Source organism: Zalophus californianus, chromosome 6, assembly GCF_009762305.2.
Source record: "Zalophus californianus isolate mZalCal1 chromosome 6, mZalCal1.pri.v2, whole genome shotgun sequence".
NCBI classification, from domain to species: domain Eukaryota; kingdom Metazoa; phylum Chordata; class Mammalia; order Carnivora; family Otariidae; genus Zalophus; species Zalophus californianus.
The window spans coordinates 38,485,164-38,509,603 of record NC_045600.1 but is presented as its reverse complement, the minus strand read 5'-3'; the positions used below and the strand labels follow the sequence as shown (position 1 = coordinate 38,509,603).

General features: G+C 41.3%; 1 protein-coding gene and 1 non-coding gene across 4 annotated transcripts in view; both read left to right on the top strand.

The window, feature by feature from the left end:
• The window catches only part of PRKCH (protein kinase C eta), a 222,938-nt gene that overhangs the window by 66,305 nt on the left and 132,193 nt on the right, over positions 1–24,440 (top strand). For all 3 annotated transcript variants that reach the window (XM_027570953.2, XM_027570955.2, XM_027570954.2), the window contains one exon: positions 801–864. In XM_027570953.2, coding sequence (XP_027426754.1) covers positions 801–864 — 64 coding nt within the window. The remainder of the gene's footprint in view (positions 1–800; positions 865–24,440) is intronic.
• LOC113910599 lies at positions 18,072–18,178 on the top strand. The gene has a single exon (XR_003516112.1). It is a non-coding gene; the product is annotated as a U6 spliceosomal RNA (small nuclear RNA).

Sequence of the window (24,440 nt, the reverse complement as noted above, 5' to 3'; positions counted from 1 at the left end):
CAGGCAAGGGTCGTGAATGCAGAGCTCCTGAATTGCCTTCCCTGTGCTTGCTGAAGATGAATTACACTCAAGTGAAAATGGTAGAGATGGAGACAGTATTCTTCTCATACTTTTTGCTTCCTAAAAGGAAAGGTTGCAGTTGACCATGCCACATTTGTTCATTACCTTGTATGTTGCCATTGTTTCTCTATTTCATAGACCTGCCATGTGGTTATTTTTTTTAAGATTTACTTATTTGAGAGAGAGAGAGAGAGAGAGAGAAAGAAAGGGGAGAGAGGCAGAGGGAAAGGGAGAGAGAGAGAGAGAGAGAGAGAGAATCTCAAGTAGACTTCCTGCTGAGCATGGAAGGGGCCCAAGGGGCTGAATTCCTCGACCCTGAGATCATGACCTGAGCCTAAATCAAGAGTTGGATGCTTAACCAGCTGAGCCACCCAGGAGCCCTTCCCTACCATGTGGTTTAATAAAATGTTGCTCTGACGTAGGATAGGGATATCTCAGGAACAATGACCAAGTTTACAGGTGCTTCTCAATAATATCACAAAGAGCCAAAATGGAAGAGAATAAAATTCACAACAAGGGGAAACATTGAAAGAACTGTTTTCCTTACACTTGCTTTTCCACCTTTACAGTTTCTTGTGTTTTCACTTGTTTCTTGCCCCTCTGCTGTTGAAGGGAAGACTTAGGTCTGATTGATGGCTGTGGTTTGCACAGCTAGGCCTCTTTGTAAAGCATTATTTGCTTTAAGTACACAAAAGTACTTTAAAATTGTAATATAACCCATAATTCTTTTCTCTTTCTAGGTGGATCTGGAGCCAGAAGGGAAGGTATTTGTGGTAATAACCCTAACAGGGAGCTTCACTGAAGGTAAGGATGAGTTTTGGGTGGTTTCTGGTGTAAGTATAGTTTTAGTTCCTACTCAGTAGGAATTTCTAACATGGAAATTATAAAAAGAGCATTTTGTAAAAGATGCTTTAAAAATTGTTTTACATTGTGTTGGTTGGTATTTAGTTTCTAATGATCTATTGGTTTGGATCGCCAGATTAAATATATTTGCTAAATCTGGCAATCTCATGATTTGTTTGACATACTGAGTTTTATTTTCTTCATCATCATTGTAGCTGAATTGGTTCTTGCCTCTTTTTGTTCATGTCTGTCAAATTGTATTATAGATTTTTGGTTTTGGGGCCAACTTTTCAGTTTGTCCTGAATGTGTTAAAAAATTTAAGGATCATGTTCTCTTCCTTATAATCTTTATCTCATCCTGCTCTTTAAGGGCTTCTATTCCTCATCCCCTGGTGCCACCCGCACCTCCCACTCCCTAATGTTTAAAAAAAAAATTAGAGGTAAAACGTATATACAGTGAAACGACCAGATCAGAAGTGAGGAATTTGAGTTTTGGCAAATGCATGCAACCACGTCACCAGCACCCTGATCCAAGGCAAAGAACATTTCCACCACTCCGAAAGTTCCCTTGTGTCCTTTCCCAGTCAGCCTCCTGCTGCCAGAGGCAATGAATGGGATGTTTTGTTTTCTTTTTTTCACCATAGATTAGTTTTGTCTATCCTGGAAGCTCATATAAATGGAACCATGTGGTATGTTCTCTCGTGTCTGATTTCTTGCACACAGCATAATTTTGGTGAGATCCACTCCTGTCATTGTGTGCATCGGCATCCTATTCCATTGCATACCCATTCTCTTCTTGATGGACATTTGGAGTCATTATGAATAATGCTGCTATACACATGCTCATACATACATTTTTGTCGATGTGCACTTTCCTTTCTCTTGGGTGGATTTGTAGTCCTGGAGTTGTTGGGTAATAGAGGAAATATATGTTCAACTTTATAAGATACTCTCAAATGTTTTTCTAAAGTGGTTGTATTTTTATACTCCCACCAGCCATGTATGAGCGTTCCGATTATTCCATATCCTCCCCAACACTTGGTATGGTCTTTCTCTTTAATTTTAGACAGTCTAATGGGTATAAAGTGATATCTTGTGGTTTTAATTTGCATTTCCCTGGTGTTGAATACTTTTTCATGTGCTTATTGGTCATTTTCTTCCCAAGTGCCAGTTCAGGTCTTTTTGTTTTCTGAAATTTGGTTTGTCTTTTTATTACTGATTTATAGTTATGTTTTCTAGATAAGCATCCTTTGTGAGACATTTGTATTGTGAATACATTCTCCCAGTGCGTGTCTTGCCTTTTCACTTTCTTAATGGTGTCTTTGAGCAGAAGTTTTAAATATCTCTGAAGTCCAGTTTATCAATCTCTTCTTTCATAGTTTATACATTTTGTATCTTCTATAAGAAATCTGTCATAGGGTCACAGTAATATTGTCCTATTTTCTTTTAGAAGATTACAGGCTTTTATGTTTAGGTCCGTGTTATGTTATATTTAGGTCTGTGTTCCTTCTTAAATTAATATTTGTGTGTGGAGGGGTTGAGATTTCTTTTCCCTATACTATAATCCAGTTGTTCTACTCCCTACCATTTCTTGAAGACTTTCTTTTTTCTTGGAACCTTTGTCACTGATCACTTGACCCTACTGTGGATCTATTTATGAACTGTCTATTTTCTGTTGATCCATTTGTTTATCTTTATGCCAATACCACGCCATCTTCATTGCTGTTGCTTTGTAATAAGTCTTAAGGCTAAATAGTGAGAGTTCTCCAAATGCATTCTTTTTATTTGTTTGACTATTCTCCGTATTTTAAATTTTGATGTCTATTTTAGAGTCAGCTTATCAATTTCCACACAAAAACCTAAATTTTGAATTGAAGTTGTATTGAATCTATCCATCAATTTGAGGAGAGCTGACATCTTAACAATCGTGAACATCTTCAGATCCATAAACTTGGTATATTTCTCCATTTACAGATGATCTCTAATGGCTTTCATCCATATCAATACTAGCAATTCTATATAATTTTCAATATAGAGATCTTGCACATATTTTAAAAAATGTATTCCTAAGTATTTTAAACTCTTGTTGCTGTTATAAATGGCATTTTAAAATTTTTATTTTGGAAATTGGTAACAGTATATAGAAGTGAATTTTTTCTTGATTTTGCATCCTATGAACCTTAAAAAATTTCACTTATTAGTTCTAGTAGGTTTTTCTTTTTCTTTTTTTTTTGTAGATATCTTAGGATTTCCTCTGTAAATAATTATGTTGTCTATGAATAAGGCAGTTTTCTTTTTCTTTTCTAATATTTATGGCTTTTATTTCCTTTTCATGTCTTATTGTGCCCGGAGGCCTTGAGGACAGACCTCCTTGTCTCATAACTAGTTTTAGGAGGAAAGAATTTAGTCTTTCCCTAGTAAGTGTGATGTTAGCTGTGGGCACTTTGTATATACTTTTCATCACAAGGAAATTCTAAGTCCTAGTTTTCTCATAGGTTTGGTTTTTCTTTTCTTCCTTTCTTTCTTTTTAATCAAGAGTGACTGTTAAATTTTGGCAAGGGCTTTTTCTTTATCATGGACATGAGCATATGGTTTTTCTCCTTTGTTCCTTTTTTTTTCCCTAGCAGGCAGCTAAATTACTGGCTATCACCTTAAAATTGTGAAGGCTTTTGAGAGTGGGCTTTTTTTGTTTTGTTTTGTTTTTTACTTTTTCCCCTTAGTTCTTGGACAGATTCCATAGTCCCGAGACATCGTGTTCGTTCGTAAGACATAACCAAGTTGGGGCTTCAGTGGAAAGCCTAAGGTGTTTGAAGTCCTCTTAAAATTGTGGGACTTGGCCTTCAAACTCTCTCCTACAGTGGGAAACAGCAGACATCTCAACTCCTTTCTCTCAGCCTTCTCGTTACTGCTTTTGGTGGACTTCTCTGAGTCTCTCTTGTGTATGCACAGATTGGAGGAGTTTATAGATTTGGGGATTCTTCTCTCTGTGGCCATATCTTTTCCAGGATTTCTCTGCTCAATTTCCAGTCATCTGTTAGTCCTGAATCTTGTCATTTCACTCTTCAAGCCAGTAAAACCGTAGTTTTCTGCTTGAATTCTTTTCACTCAACCCTGTGCAGCCTGGGGAATATAACCTTTGGAGATGGCCTATAAATATGGAACTTGACCAGCACAATTCCTTTCTTTCAAGTGTCAGATTCCCTCCAATTTCTGTCCTATTTGGGGTGCTCTCCAGTGTTTTCAACTAATTGTTTTAAAATATATTTCTAGGGGCGCCTGGGTGGCTCAGTCGTTAAGCGTCTGCCTTCGGCTCAGGTCATGATCCCGGGGTCCTGGGATCGAGCCCCACATTGGGCTCCCTGCTCAGCGGGAAGTCTGCTTCTCCCTCTCCCACTCCCCCTGCTTGTGTTCCCTCTCTTGCTGTGTCTGTCTCTGTCAAATAAATGAATAAAATCTTTTAAAAATATATATATATATGTATTTCTAGAGGTTTTAATTGTTTGTGGTGGGAGGGTTAGTCTATTAAAAGCCACTCTACCATTACTAAAATCCTGTGAAGACTTTTAAACATGTGGCTTAATGGTTTGTCCTTTTGGTGTTGGCATTTTGCAAATTGGTGACACCTTTGAAAATTGGTTTTCTCTCCTCTCCGCTGACCGTTATTCATGTGGGAGAGTTGTTTTAATGTTAATGTTTAATTTTTCCATCTGTTGTCTCAATTGTTGCATCGTATCTTTTTGCTCCAATATTGAAATTAGCAGATATGTGGGATACTTGGACATGAAAAAGCTCTCCAGATTACGGTTTGGTCAGCTCAAAGACCTTTTTGTTTTGCTTGGTATCTTGTATGTAGAGGATTTGTGAGAAAAAGGAGTCTGTTGATAGCTCAAATAAAATATAATGTGGTATTACGGAACACTGTTGCTAGAACATTCTATAGCACATGAAACATGGGCAAAACCATGGTAGAGACAAACCCAGCCATGAGAGAAGAGGCAGAGCGAGGAGTGGGTGAGATTCTCAATGTGTTGAACTACCTTTCGGCACTAGGTTACATGAGACCGATGGAGTGTGGCTGTGCACAGTAGACCAGGTGTCATTATGTGACTTCCTTTTTTTAAGAGTTATACCACTTTTCAAAGACTAAATTGTATCAAGGTTCTGTCTTCTTTAATTGTAACACTAGAACACTGGGACTGGAATCCTTGCGGATGTTCTTGTTATATTAATTTATTAGTGATGAGAAAGGAATGCAAAATATCACTGGCGGTGAGTTCTTACCAGGTCATTGCAATGGCATTCCTTTTAGAGGGGACCCTGGGTAAAATTGTGAGGCTGGCCGAGTTCCTCTTTGGCAATCCCACCGCCCCTTTAAATTAGTCCTTCTTGCTGTCTGTCTTTAACTGTCTCTTACTCCAGTAAGATACCCAGTGATTTCCTCTCTCTAGGAACAGTTGCCAATAAGAAAGATAGTGAACTCGTGTACTAATTCACACTGGAGTGATAGTGATCAATATCTTAGTGCTCTACCCCTCTGAGGTGTGTCTGCATATTTTAAAAGCTGCTAAAACTGTTATTTTATCCATGAGAAGTAGATTTTTAATGTTGACATTTCAGGAGCTGTGGCATCTATGTGTGAGATATATTTTAGAACCTCAGATCTATTCTCTCTCTATGGGAGCATTGTCTTGTCAGTGTGGCTCAGAGGCTGGGGTTCAGCTTGAGCTTGCACATTGCTTCTGCTTTAGAGCCCAGCTCCCTTGTCAAACGCAGAGGCCATGATAGCTGCCTGTGTGTGTGTGTGTGTGTGTGTGTGTGTGTGTGTGTGTGTGTGTGTGTGTGTGTGTGTTACATGAGGGAATGGAGCCCCACCATGCACCTGCTACAGCTGTGGCCGCAGCCGGGTCCTGGCATTGTGAGAATGTCCCTAGCTTGGCTTCCCTCCTGGCAGCCACTCTAGATTATGCCCAGCCATAAAATGACATATTGGCTGATAGAACATTTGGAGCTTTAGTTCTTATCTTGGATGCTGAAGGGCTTTACTTAAGGAAGCACTCTGAAGTCAGGCTTGCCCAGTGTTCTCGGACTGTGAAAGGAGCATTGGCCTGGGATCCCAGAGGGATGGCCAAAGCTCGAGAAATGTCGGTTGGGCCTCAGGGTGCATCAAAGGCTGTGGTTTTTGAAGGTCAGATGTTAAAATGTGTAGTGCTTTGCCAACTGTAGGGTGCTGTATGAAAGTATGCTAGCCCACATCCCATCTCCATGTTCCTGTTGTTATGGTAGCAGGATTCCTCTCATTCTCCCCACCCCTGCCTGGGACCCCATGTATACTCAGCAAATTTGTTTTATTTTGAGATTGGATGTATTTTATATTAGAAGCTTCAAGAATTTAGTGAACAATGACGGATATGCTGCTGGCTTATCTCCATGCCTTTTTTCCTTTCATGGCCTCCTGTAGGAATTCTGCCACTAGCTGAGATTCTATAATTCCAAAGCTGTCCTTAAAAAAGGAAATGCTTAAATGTGGCAATGATCTGTGATATACAGGGCTGGTGTTAGAAGCTACTGACTACTTCTCGTTTCTTCCTCTCTCATTTTCTAATCTTCCATTAGTTATGCTGAAATACCTGCTAAGGCAAACAGTTTTTATTATTACTTTTTAAAGATTTTATTTATTTATTTGACAGAGATAGAGAGAGAGAGCACAAGTAGGCAGAGAGGCAGGCAGAGGGAGAGGGAGAAGCAGGCTCTCCACCGAGCAGGGAGCCCCATGCGGGACTCGATCCCGGGACTCCAGGATCATGATCTGAGCTGAAGGCAGTCGCTTAACCAACTGAGCCACCCAGGCACCCAAACAGTTTTTATTAAATGTAAGACATGGCTAAGAAACGACATGGGGCATACCTACCGGGTACAGACCTGTGATTTGCCAGAGATGCTGGGGAGATAACGATGGACAAGACTTAGATACTCTCCCGAGGGAGCTCCCAGGACGGGGGGGGGGCAGATGCACCCCATATGTGCACGGCAGGGGCCCAGGTCCTACCACGGGAACAAGTCCAAGGCACAATGTCAGCACGAGGGAGTATGTAATCAGATGAGCCGGAAGGTTTTTAGAGAAAGCGTCTCAGGGGAGATGATGTTTAAAGCAAGTTTAAATGATAAATGGAAATGCGCCAGGAGGGGAGGATATTTTAGGGAGGGAAGACAGTTTGTACAGTGGCACAGAGGTGAGACAGCAGCAGCAGGCTCCAGAAACTGAAAGTAGTGGGTTGGTTTTGGAGGTTGGGGAGCATGGGGGAGATGTGCCAGCGCTGTGGGAGGGTCTTCTGTGAAGGTTTGTCTGGAACAGTCTCAGTTTTGACTGATGTACCAGTGTAACTGTGAACAGTGCCACCTTTTACTCTGAAAGGGTCCTGGGTTAGATAAATGACACGGCCACATTACTTCTAGGTTAGGAGAGGATGGGGTTGCCAATGAAGGGTTCTAAGCAGAGAGAAATAAGATCTGATTTGGTGGCAGTGGGTTCAAGGGGCTAGGGGCAAGGGGGTGTTTGAACATAGAGGAGACAAGGGTGTGGAAAGCTATTAAGAGACTGTTAAAGTTATCTAAGAGAGAGATTAGTAGAGCCTGGGTTCAGTTGTAATCCATGGGGATGGATAGAAAGAGAGAGACAGTTCTAAGACACGTATACGAAGCATAACCAACAGGAGTTGGCAACTCACTGGATGTTAGGGATGAATAAGGATGAGTCTCAGATGATGTTGTGGAGTCATTCACCAGGGTGGAAATATAGAGATGGAAGGGGATGAATTCAGCTTTGAATAGGTGGAGTTTGAAATGCTTGTAGGAAACCTAAGTGGAGATGTCTAGGAGGAACTGGGAATAAGAGTCTGAAGTCAGGCAAGAGATCTGGTCCCAAGGTGTAACTCAAGGTGTCAGTGAGAGATAGATCCATGGATAAAGGGGCCCAGTGAGAAGATTGAAAGCCCCAAATCAAGGTTGAACAACAGCAGAACTCTGTGGAACACAGCACATAAGGACTCTGGCTCACAGATTATAATCCGTCGAACTCACTCAAGCTATGTTGAAGGTTTACTTAATGAGCACCCGTTTTGTTTATATATTCATTACTCAGTAATGTTTGAGTGCTTACTGTATGCCAGAGACTGTTTCACCGGATGGTATAATAATGTCTTTCAAATTGGCATCAAAATATTTGATAATGAAATTTGCATAAAGAACAGAACATAAAAGGCTTTGAAAAATAATGTTTGAATTAGCGTTAACTGCAGTAGCTTCGAAGTTTGGTACAATGTGCTGGGTTCAGGTTTATTCTTAATGCTGGGTAAGAAGAACAGAAGAATCTGCTCAAAAACCTGCCATGAGGGCTTTCTTCCCTGAATTAAGATGGAACAAGAAAAACTCTTAGTAGATGTCTGTCTCCGAGCCGAAGGCATAACATTATCAGCTAGATCAGAAACCCATCACCACCGTTCATCTTAAGAAAGGCGTTGTTACTCTTGATCAGATGCAGAATTCCCCTAAGCACTGCTGCTGAAGTAGACACAGATGAAGTGATTTGTTATCTTGAAAAAGCTGCCTCCTGTCATCCTTTATTTCGTTCTGGCTAAGCCTTTCTGGAGCTAACAACTAGATCTGCTACCTAATCAAGCTGAAATTTATTATGGTGACAAAATAGCCATAGATTTTAATGCAGCCACTAGATGCTGACAGAATGGCAGGATCTGGCCGTGTTTGATTGTCACTATATTGGACTAGTTTTTACCTGGAAGAGTGGAGTAGCCAAAATACTACTACTAATAATAATAATAATGAAATAAAGGAAACTAATGAAAATACATGAACATGAATTGGTAACTGCTCCACTTGGAAGAGAAGTAACAGAAAGAAATTAAGTTAAAGTAGTGATATCTCATGTGAGAACAAATCAAAAAAGATGTTGCTGCATTGTCATGCTGTTAAGAAATACAGTGTCAGATTTTAAGATTGAGTTTGCAGAAGTAAAGTTGCCTGGACTTAGGGTGCCTCAAACTTCAATGGTGGGTCCCCAGAAAGAAAAGCATACATTTTGTGCCTCCTATTGGAAGCATGCCACACCATCCGTGAGGTAGCGTTGCTTAAAAAATAGAGCCTGAATCTGGTCAGGCTTCCAGATCTAACCATGAGGTTAGAGGAAATACTGGGCACAGGGGAACATTTTAAATGACACCATGGGAGAGGTGCTTAGGTGGTCATTCGGTTGAGCGTCCCACTCTTGATTTCAGCTCAGGTCATGATCTCAGGGTCATGAGACCCAGGGTGGAGCCTACTTAAGATTCTTTCTCTCCCTCTGCCCCTCCCCCTGCCATTTCTCCCCCTGCCATTTCTCTCTCCCTCTTTAAAAACAAACAAACAAAATGACATTGTGGGAGAGACTTGGTTTTTTTCAACAAAAAATTAGAAGAAAGAAAAGAGAGGGAGAGAAAATCAAAATAACAAAAGAGAGACCTCTTAACCAGTTTCAGTATATGGACCACGTTTTATTCCAATTCCAACACGAATTGTAAAACAACTCTCAGGAGACAACCGAGGAAATAGGCACAGTGACTGGACACATGATGATATTAATTATTAATGTTATAATGTTATTTAGGTATGATTATGATATCGTAGTTGTTTAAAACAAAAAGGGCATCTGTTAGAGATACTTGAAATGTTTACTGGTGAAATTATTTGATGGTTGAGATTTACTTTAGAACAATCAAGAGAGGGGAGGAGGGAAGAGGGTACAGATAAAATCAGATTAACCATGAATTGATTGATGAAGCTGGATGTTGGTTACATGTGGGTTTATTATACTCTTCTATTTCTGCATGTGTTTGAAATTGTGTTTAGTAAGAAGTAAAAATTAAGAGAAAACTACACATTTAAAAATTATCTATTTCCTGGACAAAAAACAGAATCTGGGTTGCCTCTCTAACTTCAAAATGATACTTTAACTTTGAATACGTATTCCCTATCCTCATTTATAAATTAAAGCTGGTGTTGGTTCTTTTTGGTCTGTATATGTTTTATTATTAGTTCCCAATTTTTATGTATTATGAGGAGGCAAGTTAAAAATTTTAAATGACTAAGGTACTTCGGTACTTTTTTTTTAAAATTCTAAATAAATATTAAGCCATGAGTCAAAAACGGCAGGTAGAAGAGATGAGTAAGATAATGCCCTTCATTCCATCGTAAAGTTCTCACTTAAAATGAATGACAAGTAAATCATCTCCTACTAACAATTACATAACGTTTTGTACTTGCCAAGTTTAATTTTAAGATAGTTTCCTAAAAGAATAAAGTAAATCAAAAGAATTAATGGTAGAAGGATCTTTATGAAGATAGTAAGACCGAAGTTTTAAGTGGACATGCTTTTTCCCCAGCGTTCCCAAAGCATGCTTGAAAGTAATCTGTACCAGTTTTGTTTTTGGTAGGGGACGGGGGTAACTTCTTAAAAAAACAAACAAAAATACAACCTGACAAAACACCTGTCATTGGTGGATTTGATGCTTGTCTAGAAAATTTTGCTAAAGGGGTGCCTGGGTGGCTCAGTTAGTTGAGCATCTGACTCTTGATTTGATCTCAGGTTGTGAGATTGAGCCCTGCGAGGGGCTCCACGCTCAGTGCAGAGTCTACTTGTCCCTCTCCCTTTCCCCCTTCCCCCCAACCCCCCACCCCCTGTGCTTCCCCCCGCAATGATCTCTCTCTCCCTCAAATAAATAAATAAAATCTTAAAGGAAAAAAAAGAAAACTTTGCTAAAACTTTGAATTGCCCCCTTCTTTCAGACTCTCACTACATTACTTGGAACTGATTCCTGGGGACCACATGGAAGGTGCACTTGAATTCTGCTTATTCTTTTTGCCAAAGCAGTGCATTACTGTGTAGAGTAAGATTCTTATTTTTTTTTTTTTGTACCATTGCCTCAGTTTTTAGCTCAAATTTCCTGTGTCAAACCGTTGGTTTATAAATAATGAAGTTCTCTGCTCAATCATTGTGACCACACGCACCAAGGCAGATGAAATGTGTTACTGTTTGAAAGCTGCAACCCACAGTTTCTCACTGGATCTCATACTCACAGTGCATGTCATTTTTAAAGGGAAAAAGATTATTTCTGATGGAAGTTAATTTTCAGGATTCCTTTCTCATGTTTCAAGCCAGGTGACAGCATGTTAATTTAATTTGTTTTCAATTTAGCTTTTATAACAATTTTTGTTCCTTCGATATATTCAACCTGAGAAATGAGTGACCACTTCAGTTTTGGTCTAAGCAGTTCTGTGGCTACTGCTGGGAAATGAATGCCAGGGTGAAGACAGGGCAGGAGAGCAAGAAAGAGGCCTTGAGGGAAGGAGAGAAGAAAGGAAACTAGAAATGGAAGGGCTGATCTTTTTAAGGATCGAGATTAATTGTCTGGTGTCATAGTTTGCCTGTTCCTCATCTGAATCACAGCCAGCTCATTTATTGAACACCTTCTGAGGGACCAGATACTGGGCTAGGGAGTAATTTGACAGATAGCAGCATTAGCCCTTATTTTATTTTCTTTCTGGAAGCAGGATGGCCTCTTACCCTAATAATTGGTTACCTATGTCCATGCAGTCCCATATCTTAAGTCGTTTGCTCCCCACACCGAATTTCTGAGGCTGGTGTGATGCTCAGTGTGCAAATGGTGAATCCAGCACAGAGACACTGATTGTGCTGTGTTCTCTTGGAAAGTAAGTGTCAGACCCACACACAGCACAGCCTGGGGTGCTGAGGTCCCGTATCCTTCTAGGCCACCCACCTGTCTGGGAGGTGTCTCGTGTTTTCTCTTTATTCCACTTTGAAAGAAAATGGTCCTGTAGGTGGTATAATCTCATCCTCCTCAGAGTTGTGTCATCTTTTGGGATGATCTGTGTTTGCAAAGCTTCCTTTGGATTCCTCGTTTTTAAACCTAAAGATCTTCTCAGATGTCGGGCATGGATCAGAGAGCTCTGGAAAGACTGAACTTGAGATTTGCTCAAGCTTTACCATGATTATCTGTAGGTTCTCTTAATGCAGATCTTAAACTTCAGAACTCGGAAGGAATTAAAAAATAAGTAAGTTCAGCTTAGGGTGTGGTAGCTGTATTTGCTTAGTTATAACCCATTCATCATTGGCTTCATCCTGACTACTTCTCTTACTTTCATTGACTATTGATGGTTTTGTTCAGAATGTTTCAGTTGGTTCTCAAGGTGGGGTCCTGTGGACCTCTGAGGGTTCCAAAGACATTTTCAGGAGCTCTGTGGTTCAAAACTATTCTCTTTATAATACTAAGATGTTATTTGCCTTTTTTTAGTGTATTGACATTTGCTCAGTGGTACAAAAGAGACGATGGGTAAAACTGCTGGTGCCTTGGAATGAATCAAGGCACCAAACCATGCAGTCAACACTGTAGCCAGTGTGGTCTTCATTGCCAGACGATTGCAGGGGAAGAAAATAGTTTTGTTTAAGAATATCTTTGTTGGGGGCGCCTGGGTGGCTCAGTGGTTAAGTGTCTGCCCTCGGCTCAGGTCATGATCCCGGGGTCCTGGGATCAAGCCCCGCATCGGGCTCCCTGCTCAGTGGGAAGCCTGCTTCTCCCTCTCCCACTCCCCCTGCTTGTGTTCCTGCTCTCGCTTTGTCTCTCTCTGTCAAATAAATAAATAAAATATTAAAAAAAAGAATATCTTTGTTGAAGCAGTAAACATTATCAGTGTTACTAAGCTCAACCTTTGACTCTATATCTTTATAATCTGTGTGATGAAATGCAAATTATCCATAAGGCACTTCTGCTGTATACTGCAATACTATTGTGTCTCAAAAAGAAAACCACTTGTATGCTTGAGTTGTTAGCTGAGCTAGTCACTTTTTTTTTTGTGGAACACCATTTTTACTTGTAAGAATGACAGACTATAGTAATGAAGTTTTGGGAGTTTCTCAGGTATTTTCTTAAAAATGAATGAAGTGAGCCTATTACTTCAAGGAGACAACTGTGAGTATTTGATACCAATGATAAAGTCGGATCCTCCAAGCCATAATTAGAATTTTGGAAAATTTTATCCACCATTATGAGCTTCTCAGCTTGCAATACTTAAAAAAGACTTTTCTCATGAGTTTGTTGTTGATATTAATTAACAACTGTGATCTTTAAATATTGTGTAGTAGGTCAACATTTGGAAGAAGATTCGCATAACTCAGTGAGCCCATATTTTCAAAATGACCAATACGACGTGTTACAAAACGATGTGTGGGTCAAGGATCCATTGGAAAGTGTAAGATAGACTAATGGATTTCCTGTAACAGTATGAAAAGCGTATTGATATGGTTTTAGATTTCACATTGCAACTAACTTTTAAGAAACAACCACTTGTCCAGTTTGATGTGATATCAAAGAATACTCACAATTATCTGAAAATGCTCTTAGAACATTCCCTCTTTTTCAACTACTTTCTGTGTAAGGCTGGATTTTATTCATATACTTCAACTAAAACAACGTTGCAACAGATTGAACATAGAAGCAGATATAAGAATCCAGTTGGCTGTTAAAGTCAGATGTTGGAGAGATTTGCAAAATTGTAAAACAATACCACTCTTATTTTTTTTGTTTTGGAAATTACAGTTAGCACTCATGAAGATGTTACTTATGTTGTCATGCGATGGATTTATTGTTTTAAGTGACTGTTTTTAAATGTCTCAACTTTAATTTCAAATAGGCAAATATCGATAAAGAAAATCCATATAAACCGAAACTCTGAGTCTTTAATTTTTAAGGCTATAAAAGGGTCCTGAGACCAAATTATTTTTAGAATTCATAGTTTAATTTTTCCCTTTATGTTCTTTTCACAAGTCCAGCACTTTTAATTTAGTGACCACAGAAAGAAGGAACTGACAAATATGTGTGTATGTTGTGTTGGGGACTGATGTTAGGTAACAATCAGGTCCTATAGGCAACAGAATAATTCAGCAATTTTTTGAAACTGTAATCCTATTTTTCTAATTATTTTTACTGTGCAATGTACTTTTTCAGCCAGTTTTGTCACAGGCACTTTCTCATAAAAATAGGAAGGTCAGGAAGTAACACCCAAACAACCAGAAGCCTATGGTGGTTTCTAACTTTGGAGATGGCTTTCGGAGTAGCTTTATGCTCCACCTTTGCTTGATTCGAACAGAACAAGGCAGTCACAGTACTTCTGAGCAAGTGGTCAGAGGTGTAAGCACTAAAAGCTGAACCTCAAAAATAGCTCAGAGATCTATGGACAGAAGTATCAGTAGATTTGCTTTATGGGGCACTTGCTTATTAACTAGCATGCTCCTTTGACATCAGGGTTCTTGAACACGCAGAGTCTGAATAGTTTCTTAATTTTCTCAAACTTAATTTTTTTGGGCACCTGGGTGGCTCAGTTGTTAAGCGTCTGCCTTCGGCTCAGGTCATGATCCCGGGGTCCTGGGATCAAGCCCCGCTCGTCGGGCTCCCGGCTCAGCAGGAAGCCTGCTTCTCCCTCTCCCACTCCCCCTGCTTGTGTTCCTGCTCTCACTATCTCTGTCTCTGTCAAATAAATAAAATCTTTAAACAAAAACATTCTTTGTTGTTGTTGTTGTTGTTGAAATTACATTAATGTATTCTCTCAGTGGAACTGAGATTTAGGTAAAATAGAACTGAATTACTTTTTTGATAGAAAAATTAATTGCTCCAGAGCCTGTTTTCATTACGCTTCAATCTCATTTCTGGTGACCCCTGATCTCTCCTCTTTCTGTTTCAAATGAACAGCCAGTGATACTGGCATCCCTTTTCTTAGGTCTTCCCCAGTAACACCCTGTATCAGTGGGCAGGTAGAGAGGAGGAAGACCTATTTCTTCCCTTCTCCCCTGAAACTTGTCTCTTGCATCAAGATTTCATTCTGGTGGGGCGCCTGGGTGGCTCAGTCGGTTAAGTGGCTGCCTTCAGCTCAGATCGTGATCCCAGGGTCCTGGGATCGAGTCCCGCATCGGGCTCCCTGCTCAGCGGGGAGTCTGCTTCTCCCTCTCCCTCTTTGTGCTTGTTCTCTCTCTCTCTCTCTCTCAAATAAATAAATAAATCTTTAAAAAAAAAAAAAAAAGATTTCATTCTGGTGTTTGAAATTTCTCTGTAGTCAGCGCTGAACGACTCCCTGCAGGAGGTTGAGAGTATGAGTGTGTGGGTGAGGGCACGGCGGCCTAGGTTTGAAGGCATGTTCTTTGCATGTGTCAGAGACTGCCTTAGGTTTTTGTAAATAGTGATTTCTCAAATTATTTTGGAAAAAATCAGTTTCTACCTCTATGAATTTACATTTGGTTACAAAATATACTGGGTTGAGCAATACTTCTAAATTTTTACCACTTGGGTCCAGTGAATCAAAAGGACTATCCATATATATACACACAGAGAGCGCTTATGTGTGACCTTATGTTAATATGTATGCATGCACGTATTAATGACGCTGGTTCTCACAGAATTCAAACTTTGGTGTGCGGGAGGAAACAAACTATTAGATAAATTAATGTAATATGCCAAGTGGCAAGTGAAAAAATAAGGCAGAGTCAGGACAGAGAGGAGGGCTGTGTGTGTTGTTCTGTACCTATCAGATGACCTTTGAACCAGAGATCTGGAGGGAGGGAGGGAGTGGACCCTGGGGCTGTCTGGGTCGGGGGGAAGAGGGAACAGGAAGTATAAAGACCCTAAGTGTGTGTGGGGGGATGGTCAGTGAGTGAGAGTTGCAGCGGAACGTGGCTGGGCTATGAGGTCCTGGGGAGGTGCCTTGTATCGTTGCAGGCACAAGCTCAGCATCCTGTTAATGTCACTTTTGTATTCAGGAATGTGCCTTGTTGCTTAGGTGAAGTTCACCTATATTTGATGCTGGCTGATTGAGCATAATCTTTTCCCCTTTGGTTAGGGTCTTCATCGGTTAGAGTCTTCAAGAGTACCATATTACATCCATTTACAATGATTTAATGTGGGCGCCTGGGTGGCTCCATCGGTTAAGCATCTGCCTTCGGCTCAGGTCATGATCCCGGGATCTTGGGATCGAGTCCCACATCGGGCTCCCTGCTCACCTGGGAGTCTGCTTCTCCCTCTGCCTCACCCCTTCCTGCCAGCCCCCTCCCCCGCTTGCTCTTGCACATGCACTCTCTCTCTCTAATAAAATCTTAAAAAAAAAACCAATGTTTTAATGTAAGTTACTAAAGCCTAAACTATTTTGAGTTCATCATGAAGACTTTCCCAAGTTCTGTGAACTCCACTGTGATTGTTCTAGCTAAATTAGGATCCATTACACAGCTTAAGTAAGCATTAAAAGTTCAAATCGACTGTTGGGAGATATATAACACGTTCATGCACCTCTCAATATAATTAGCTATAATTCAATTCTATTTGTGGGTTGTTAAGAAATTACTCTTATGTACCTCACCCACTTAAAACATGGAAGACTTAGGCTTAGCTGGAGTCTTCTGTTCTTGAATTTGGTGGGAACTATTATTTGTTGTGAAGCTTTAATAAATGTAACTGATATACATCTGGTAAAAATCTGGGGAGGTAAATGGATTGGAGCTTGGTCTGGGGATGCTGTAGGGACTTAGTATATAGCTTTTAGAAGCTTAGTTCATATTGAATTTTGATGATACTTCCTATTTTGTGTAAATGAGTGTACTTCCAATATCTGAGTCCTTGGATTGGGATTTACCAATTATTGAAAATAGGGCCTTTAAAAACTATGAGATGGTAAGAGAGTACCTATTCTAGAGCAATGAAATCACTTAAGAATTTTGAAAAATATGGGTTCTCAGGCCCCAGACTGAATTAGAATCTCTGGGGAAGAGGCCTGAGAAACAGATTCCTAATAAACACTTTGGCTGGTTCTAATGTTTGACTAAGTTTTGGCACCCTTGTTGTATCCCAAATCATATCTAATGTGGTTAATGGAAAGTTTTGGCGATTGGAAGGTTTCTAGTTGAAAAAAAATGTAGAAAAAAACCACACAGGGGAGTATATTACTTTGGTGTAGTCTTTTAAGAGTTGACAAAACAACCAATTTTTTTTTTTTTTTTTTTAAGAGCTTTAAAAATACCGTGACATAGCTAGGTCAGGTTACAGCTCCTGTGCTTCTAGGAAGAGAAAATGAGACTCAGAGGCTAAGGGCCTTGCTAATGTCTGCAAACACTCAATGCCAATGCTGAGACTCAAGCCAGGCTTGAAAGTGGTAAAAGCAGGCTGGGAATGTTGGCTGTGCTACCTATCAGCCATTGGACTGAAGACAAGTTATAGGCATTTCCCTCCATCAGAGTAACCGGGATCAGGAAAAGGCAATTTAGAGTGATTCCAGTTACGATGGAAGCCAGCATTTTAAAAATACATGTTTTAAAAGGTTTCCTTGGTACTCTGCCTATAAAATTATGACAGAAATTATGCAAGTCAGTTCCTTTCTTATATTTATCAGCGTTCAGGTTACAGTGACACCTTTATGCCAATTCTTAGAATGAAGAACAGATCAAATAACTCAGTTGTGTACTTTCCTGACTGATTTGAAGTCATGATAACATTTTCCACATCATGATGACTTTCTCAACACTGTCATGAAGAGGGTTATTTACAGAAATATTTGAAGGTGTCCTCAGTTTTTCCAAAGGCCAGTCATGGCTTCATTAGTGTTGATCTTTTCTTCATTGGTGGTGGACCTACACCTGGATTTACTGTGTCAAGGGTTTGCTGTGATTGGAGTAGCTTGTCAGTCAATTTTATTACCTGCATGAGCTGCAAGATCTCATTTTTATCTGGTACCTAATTTTTATTGCATAAGTTGTTGCATGGGATGTCTCTAATACTCAGAAAGCAAGAACAGCAACCATTCACATGGAGGGCAGGAATAGGGAGGAATGTCAGAGAAGGGACTAATTTAAAAGTGCTCAGTCTGTTCCTTGGTGACTATTTTTATGCTTTGGCATTAAGATTACCTATATCAATATCCCTGTTATGAGGATTTTGGTAATGAAAACTCAGATGATGAGTTTGGGTATCGTAAGTTTTACACAAGTTGTTTAGATGCCATTCTGTAGAAGGGACTCTGTATCTGGGTACCACCATCTTATCTAACGCTTACTTAAAATCCACCTGGGTGCGCTGGCTTTGGCAGCATATATACTAAAATTGGAATGACACAGAGAAGATTAGCATGGCCCCTGCGCAAGGATGACACGCAAATTTATGAAGCCTTCCATATTTTTTGTATGATTCCATTAATATGAACTGTCCATAATGGGCAAAGCAATGGAGACAGAAACTAGATTAGTTGTTGTCTAGAGCTGATGGAAGTGATTGCTTTTAGGGGTCATGGAACTGTTCTCAAACTTGTGATATTTTCGTAACTCAAAAAAGGAAAAAGAAAATCTGCCCGGGTCACCATACCTGGAGGGGTTCTTTCTAACAGAGGACTTTAGGAAGGATTCACTGACAAAGACTGAAGCTTAACTCTGGGAGAGAACCCTCATCAATTTTGTTAAATATATTAATACGTGATGGTTCAGTAGGATTCTGGTGTTTCCCGCTAGCCCCTCAGAAAGGACCCTGTGGGAGCCGGGAAGCAGAGACAACAGTTTTACGGCCCTGCTCAAGTGGACCTGTGACAGGTCATGTCTTGTTTCATGCCTCTGCCTCAGGTGTTGTGTGTCCCCATTGGAGGCCCCCAATTCCTCAGTTCTTGGTCCTTGCCTCTGTGAATGGTCACCCTAAATCCAGTCTTTATGGTCTTTCTTTCTAATATGCAGAGTACTGACTCCATGCTGGCTACATCTGTCTGGTCTTCTTCCTCTAACCAGGGATCATGAACTGGTCACGGACGCAAATGGGCTCAGAGACCAGTTTTGTTTTGTACGTGGCATCTTACAATGTTTTTGGAGTTTCCCACTGTACCTCTTCAGGCAGGGCAGGGCTCTCCAGGGCACCACCTTCCCCAGAACCTCTTGTCGTCCGAATCCGCTCTGACTTCACCTCCATACCGCCATGTCTCAGTTTGGATCTGAGCGTTTTCTCATTGTATGTATTCAGCACCGTGCAGTAGCTATGGTGGCACTTTTCATTGTCTTTTAAGGGGGAGGATCACTTCTTTGCTGGAGCCAACTGAAAAACACTTGTGCTTTACTGCATGCCATAAGGGTTCCTCTCTTGCACCATCAGCATCCCAACCCATCCCGGTGGCACTTCCACTTCCGGTTTGGGGTCATGTAGTCTTATTGTTCTGGGGAGTTGTGGGGGAAGGGTAGGGAGAGCAGTCTCTGTTTTGTTTTTGTTTTTTAATCCAGGAAATAGGTCAAGCTTTTTAGAAAATATGTCAGTTTTAGTGAGGCCTCCAGCTTCATGAATGCCCCAAAACTTACTTCCTGGTGTTAGTGTTAATCCTGTCCTTAACAGAACCTTACAGACAGAATCCCCTGGAAATTGCTCTTGGGGATTCTTACTGTGCTAGAGATGTGGGGTGGGTGGTGGAAGGGCATCAGCTTTAGATCAGAGGGACCCAGCTCTGCTTCTTGTACTTCCTCGCTGGGTGGCTTTGAACAATGGTTACCTTATATGTAAAACATGGGGCTAGTGGCATCTACCCCCAGGATTATTGTGAAGGTGACATGAGATCATACAAACATGCATACACCCACAAAGGGCTGTTTTAGGACCTGATGCAGATTATGTGCCCGCCCATTTGGAAGGAAACTCATACCCAATTTCCCCATGTACTTTGTGGTGAATCATTTAAGAGGCACCAGGAGAAATATGACATAAACCCCTTTTCTCAGCCATTGTTTCAAATCCGAGACAGCAATTGAACTTCACATGTACATCATATTCTGGGAGGGTACAAAGTACATCCTGGTATGTGTGTCGAAGTGCTTTTGGTAGGAATTACCGTCAGTGAAGCTGTGGGTGGGAGAGAACGTATGGAAGGATCACTACCTATGAGGGGAGCACTACCGTGTCCGTTTCCTGCATGCTGGGCCCTTGGGAACATATGTTGCCCCTGTTCCTAAATCTGCCCATTAGAGCCAATGCTATACTTTCCCCTGAGAGAACATCCTCAAGGATCTAGATAATGCCTAGATTGATGTTGCTGCCATCTCCTTGTGAGGACTGACTATATCGTGGAGTGTGTGTGTGTGTGTGTGTGTGTGTGTAGACCAGCCCTATTCATGGGCAGCCCCACTGCCATGGGTGCTTCATAGGAATGTTGATAGGACAACAGATAGGGATTAGCGGTCTAGTCCCCTGTCTAGCATGACCTACGGAGCAGTGGGTCCAGGGAATTACTCTTTGGGATCATATTGAAAACCAGCCCCTGTGGTTGGCTAGTTCTTACAGCACAGATACACAATTGCAATGAGTGAGTTCTTCCAATAGTTCCGTTAAGATGAATCAGTTAATATTTACAAGACATCTCTAGGTCCCAGAAAGGTGTGTTTTAAGAGCAGATTGTATGAACTATTTGCTGTTAATTTCTTATCCCTAGAGGATCAAATATTAAATGCCAGGGCAGACATTGTGAATTGTCAGGCAGCATTGGCCCCTATCTCCCACCTTTGTCCCAGCCCCAGGATTTCATTAGGTCTGGTCACCAGCCTGGCCTAAGTGCTGCCCATCTACTTGGAGCAGCCCTGATTGTTTACTTTGTTATTTATTCACAAATTGCTGTTGGTTCCCTCCATGTGGATATTTTTATAGAATTGGTCTTGCCCAAATATTTGCCTTAGTTTATTAAATTACTTTCTCATTTATAAGTTAAAGTGTGTGTTGACTTTTGTGGTTTTAATCTTACAGGCTTGGTTGTCTTTGTATTACCAGATGGTGTCCTTTGTTTGAGTCCATAAGCAGGGTTTGTTTGCTTGCTGGCTTGTTTTGTTTAGGGCTCAACCACTACCCAATTCCATCTTAAGTTAAAGATGGTGTTCTGTTCAAGTGAAAATCCATTTTAAGTCTACTACTTAATTATTAATTAAAAGTCTCCTTCATATTTTGGAGGTGAAATTGCAATTTTGTTGCATGTGAAGGAAGGACGTGCACTGAAAAACAATTTTTGTGTGGATTGGGGTTAGCCTCTTTGCTCTGTGGTGCTGGCAGGTAGAATAATATGGATCAGAAGGGCCAAAGGCAGGCTTAATTGTTTCTGGGAAACCTATCATCAAGGTATTTTATTTTATTTTATTTTATTTTTAAGATTTTTAAAATTTATTTGACACAGAGAGACCTCTAGAGAGGGAACACCGCAGGGGGAGTGGGAGAGGGAGAAGCAGGCCTCCCGCAGAGCAGGGAGCCTGATGCAGGGCTCGATCCCAGGACCCTGGGATCATGACCTGAGCCGAAGGCAGACGCTTACCGACTGAGCCACCCAGGCGCCCCATCACCAAGGTATTTTTTTTTTAAAGATTTTATTTATTTATTTGAGAGAGAGAGAATGAGAGAGAGAGAGCACATGAGAGGGGGGAGGGTCAGAGGGCGAAGCAGACTCCCTGCCAAGCAGGGAGCCCGATACGGCACTCGATCAAGGGACTCCAGGATCATGACCTGAGCCAAAGGCAGTCGCTTAACCAACTGAGCCACCCAGGCGCCCCTCACCAAGGTATTTTAAAGGCTCTTTACCTGTAGGAGTCTTGGGGAGGGGTTGCTGCCTGTGAAGGCAAACAGAATCAAGATCTGGGTGCTTGCTTCCTGCTTCTAGCACCATTTCTGGCCCATGGAGTATAATGGTGGGGACTGTTGGGGTGAAGTTGCTCCTTCTGCAGCTCCCTCATATTCTTGGATGCTCTCTCTTCTGCTCTCTCAGGTGAAGCGCAGTGGACTTCCTGAGTTGAGGAGATGGATCTGAGTCCAGAAAGAGTAAGGCAGCTGGAGGACACAGGATAGAATACCAGGCAGGAGACAGTTCCCCAGAGAAAGAACTCCACAGATACACAGTGTGTCCGCCTTGAGTCTTCAACTGAGTGCTGATCAGTATAAGAAAGCTACCTGAGGCCAGGGAAAGAGCCATCTAAAAGGATCAGAGAGAACTGTTTCTGGTACTCACATAGGGCCGAGAATAATGCCTGTTCCTACTAGCTGGACTGGAAAACCTCAAGATTCATGGAGCATTGGGTTGAGTATGCAGAAGGGTCTTGGCTGCCTGGTGGGGAATAACCAGCCCTAGACTGAGCACTGTTCTGGCCCACTGAGCAAATCTAAAAAGCAAAATCTGAAAGGATCAAACTATTTCCAAGTGACTTAACTGTATCCCTAAACAAAGCTCAAGAATATTTATATGAATATAAGACTGTCCAGCACTTAACAGGTAGAATTCACAATGTTTGGCATCTAGTCAAAAATTACCAGGCATGTGAAGAAGCAAGAAAATAGAACTTGTGATGGAAGATAAATCAATCTGTGGAAAGCAATCCAGAACTAACACAGATCTTAGAATTAGCAGATAAGACATTAAAACAGTCATGATAACTATTCCATATGCTCAAAAGTTAAATACAGAGATGAAAGATTAAAAAAAGGAAACCAATTGGATCTCAAACATGGCGTGTTTTTTAATCACTCCTTATGTTACCTCGTTATGTTGCTAATCCTGATGTTACTTTCACCAAATCCACCTGACCCAAACCTGGCCCTACTGATGTATCTGATTCCTAAGCTCTTCCCAGTCCACCCAGTATTCTCTTGAGCCCAGACTCCAGGGTCATTACTGCAGTGCTAACTCAGTGATGCCTAGGAGTTGGTTGACCCTTTGACCTTCCTTCATGCCTGCTATGCCCGTGCCAGACCTGAGCAGTCATCCTACAGTGTTTCTCCTGGGACAAAGAATGCTGCTGGATCCATTGGTGTATGTCTTCTCCGTGTATAACCAGGTACCCAGCAAAAATCCTACTTTGCTCCTTGTGGGTTTTTCAGGAACTCCAAAACCTTCATACCTATAAGCCCGTCTTTTTTTCTTATCCAAATTCCGGTTCAGTGGTCTGCTGAGAAAAATCCTGCAATGACTCCCATCTGTATGTATCCACTGTTCCTTGGTATGGCTATCTCCTGTCTGCCTTTCTACTGGTTGCCAGGGAAACCTCTCTTCACACAGAGACTATAACCTTTTTCCTGGGCAGATCCATTCTCTTTGCCCTCTTAACATATTCTTGCTTCCTCACTTGTCTGACTTACACCTTGTGCAGTCCCTTAGTCTCCCTTGGTTGCTTCTCCTTTGGTGATGTTGATGGAAAAAAATTCTTCACTTGATCCTCGGCTACCATCCCATTTCTTTCCTTCTTTTATAGCCAAGTATCTTAACAAATACTCTGTATTTACTCCTCACCACTCCCTTTCTTCTCAGTCTCTGAATCTCTCTTGTTCAGATACCTCCTAAGTACAAAATGTACCAGTCCTTTCTCAGCAATGTTCTATTGTGACCTTGCTGCTGTATTTGGTTCTGCTTAAGCTCCTTCTGAGACCTTAAATCACCACTCTGAATTCTGAGTGGTGGTCCTCAACACCTACAGCTCCTTCTCTCATTTCCTTCAATGATGACTAAACTTCATCATTATTTTTAAGACCCCCATTTGCCCTGTGCCTTCATTCTAAGCAGGTGGACTTGCTTCCTGTGTACTCAAGAAAATCATATCAGGTGTGACCTCCCTGGCATGGGGGGTGGGGGTGAGGATCTGGGCTACAGACATAGATGTAAGGGTAGAGAGCCACGGGCAGAGTGAAATCCCCAGATGAAAACAGATCCCCATATTTAAAAAAATTTTTTTTAAAGATTTTATTTATTTATTTGAGAGAGAGAGAATGAGAGATAGAGAGCACGAGAGGGAAGAGGGTCAGAGGGAGAAGCAGACTCCCTGCTGAGCAGGGAGCCCGATGCAGGACTCCATCCCCGGACTCCAGGATCATGACCTGAGCCGAAGGCAGTCGCTTAACCAACTGAGCCACCCAGGCACCCTAAAAAAAATTAAGTAAGCTTTATGTCTGACGTTGGACTTGAACTCATGATCCTGCATGATCTACCAACTAAAAACAGATCCCTAGAGATGTGAGTGGGAACTACATCCTGCTCCTGACCTTATCTACACTCCCACCCATTCTCATTCCTTAGCCTCTGTCCCAGAGGGTAGTTGTCCTTTTGCCAAAGATCTGTGCTTCTTCAAGGACTTTGCTTCTCTACCTCTAACTTCTTCATTCCCCTTACTTGTGGTTGCTTCTCCTAACCTATAAACATGCCAAGCCTCTTCACCCTAAAAGTCCTTTAGCACCTCCATGGGTAATTCCAGTTCATTTCCTCTTTTTCATCCAAATGTCTTGAGAGCGTAGTCTGTACACTCTCTCCCCTTCTTTGCCTTCTGTTTTCCCCTCCAATTCCTACTGCAGGTCTCTGGCTTCCCTTACCATCATTCTGCTCAGGTAGCTCTTGATGAAGTCACCAAGGACATCTGTAGTGCCAAGTCCAGTCAGCAGCTTTCAGTCCTCATCTTACTGGACATC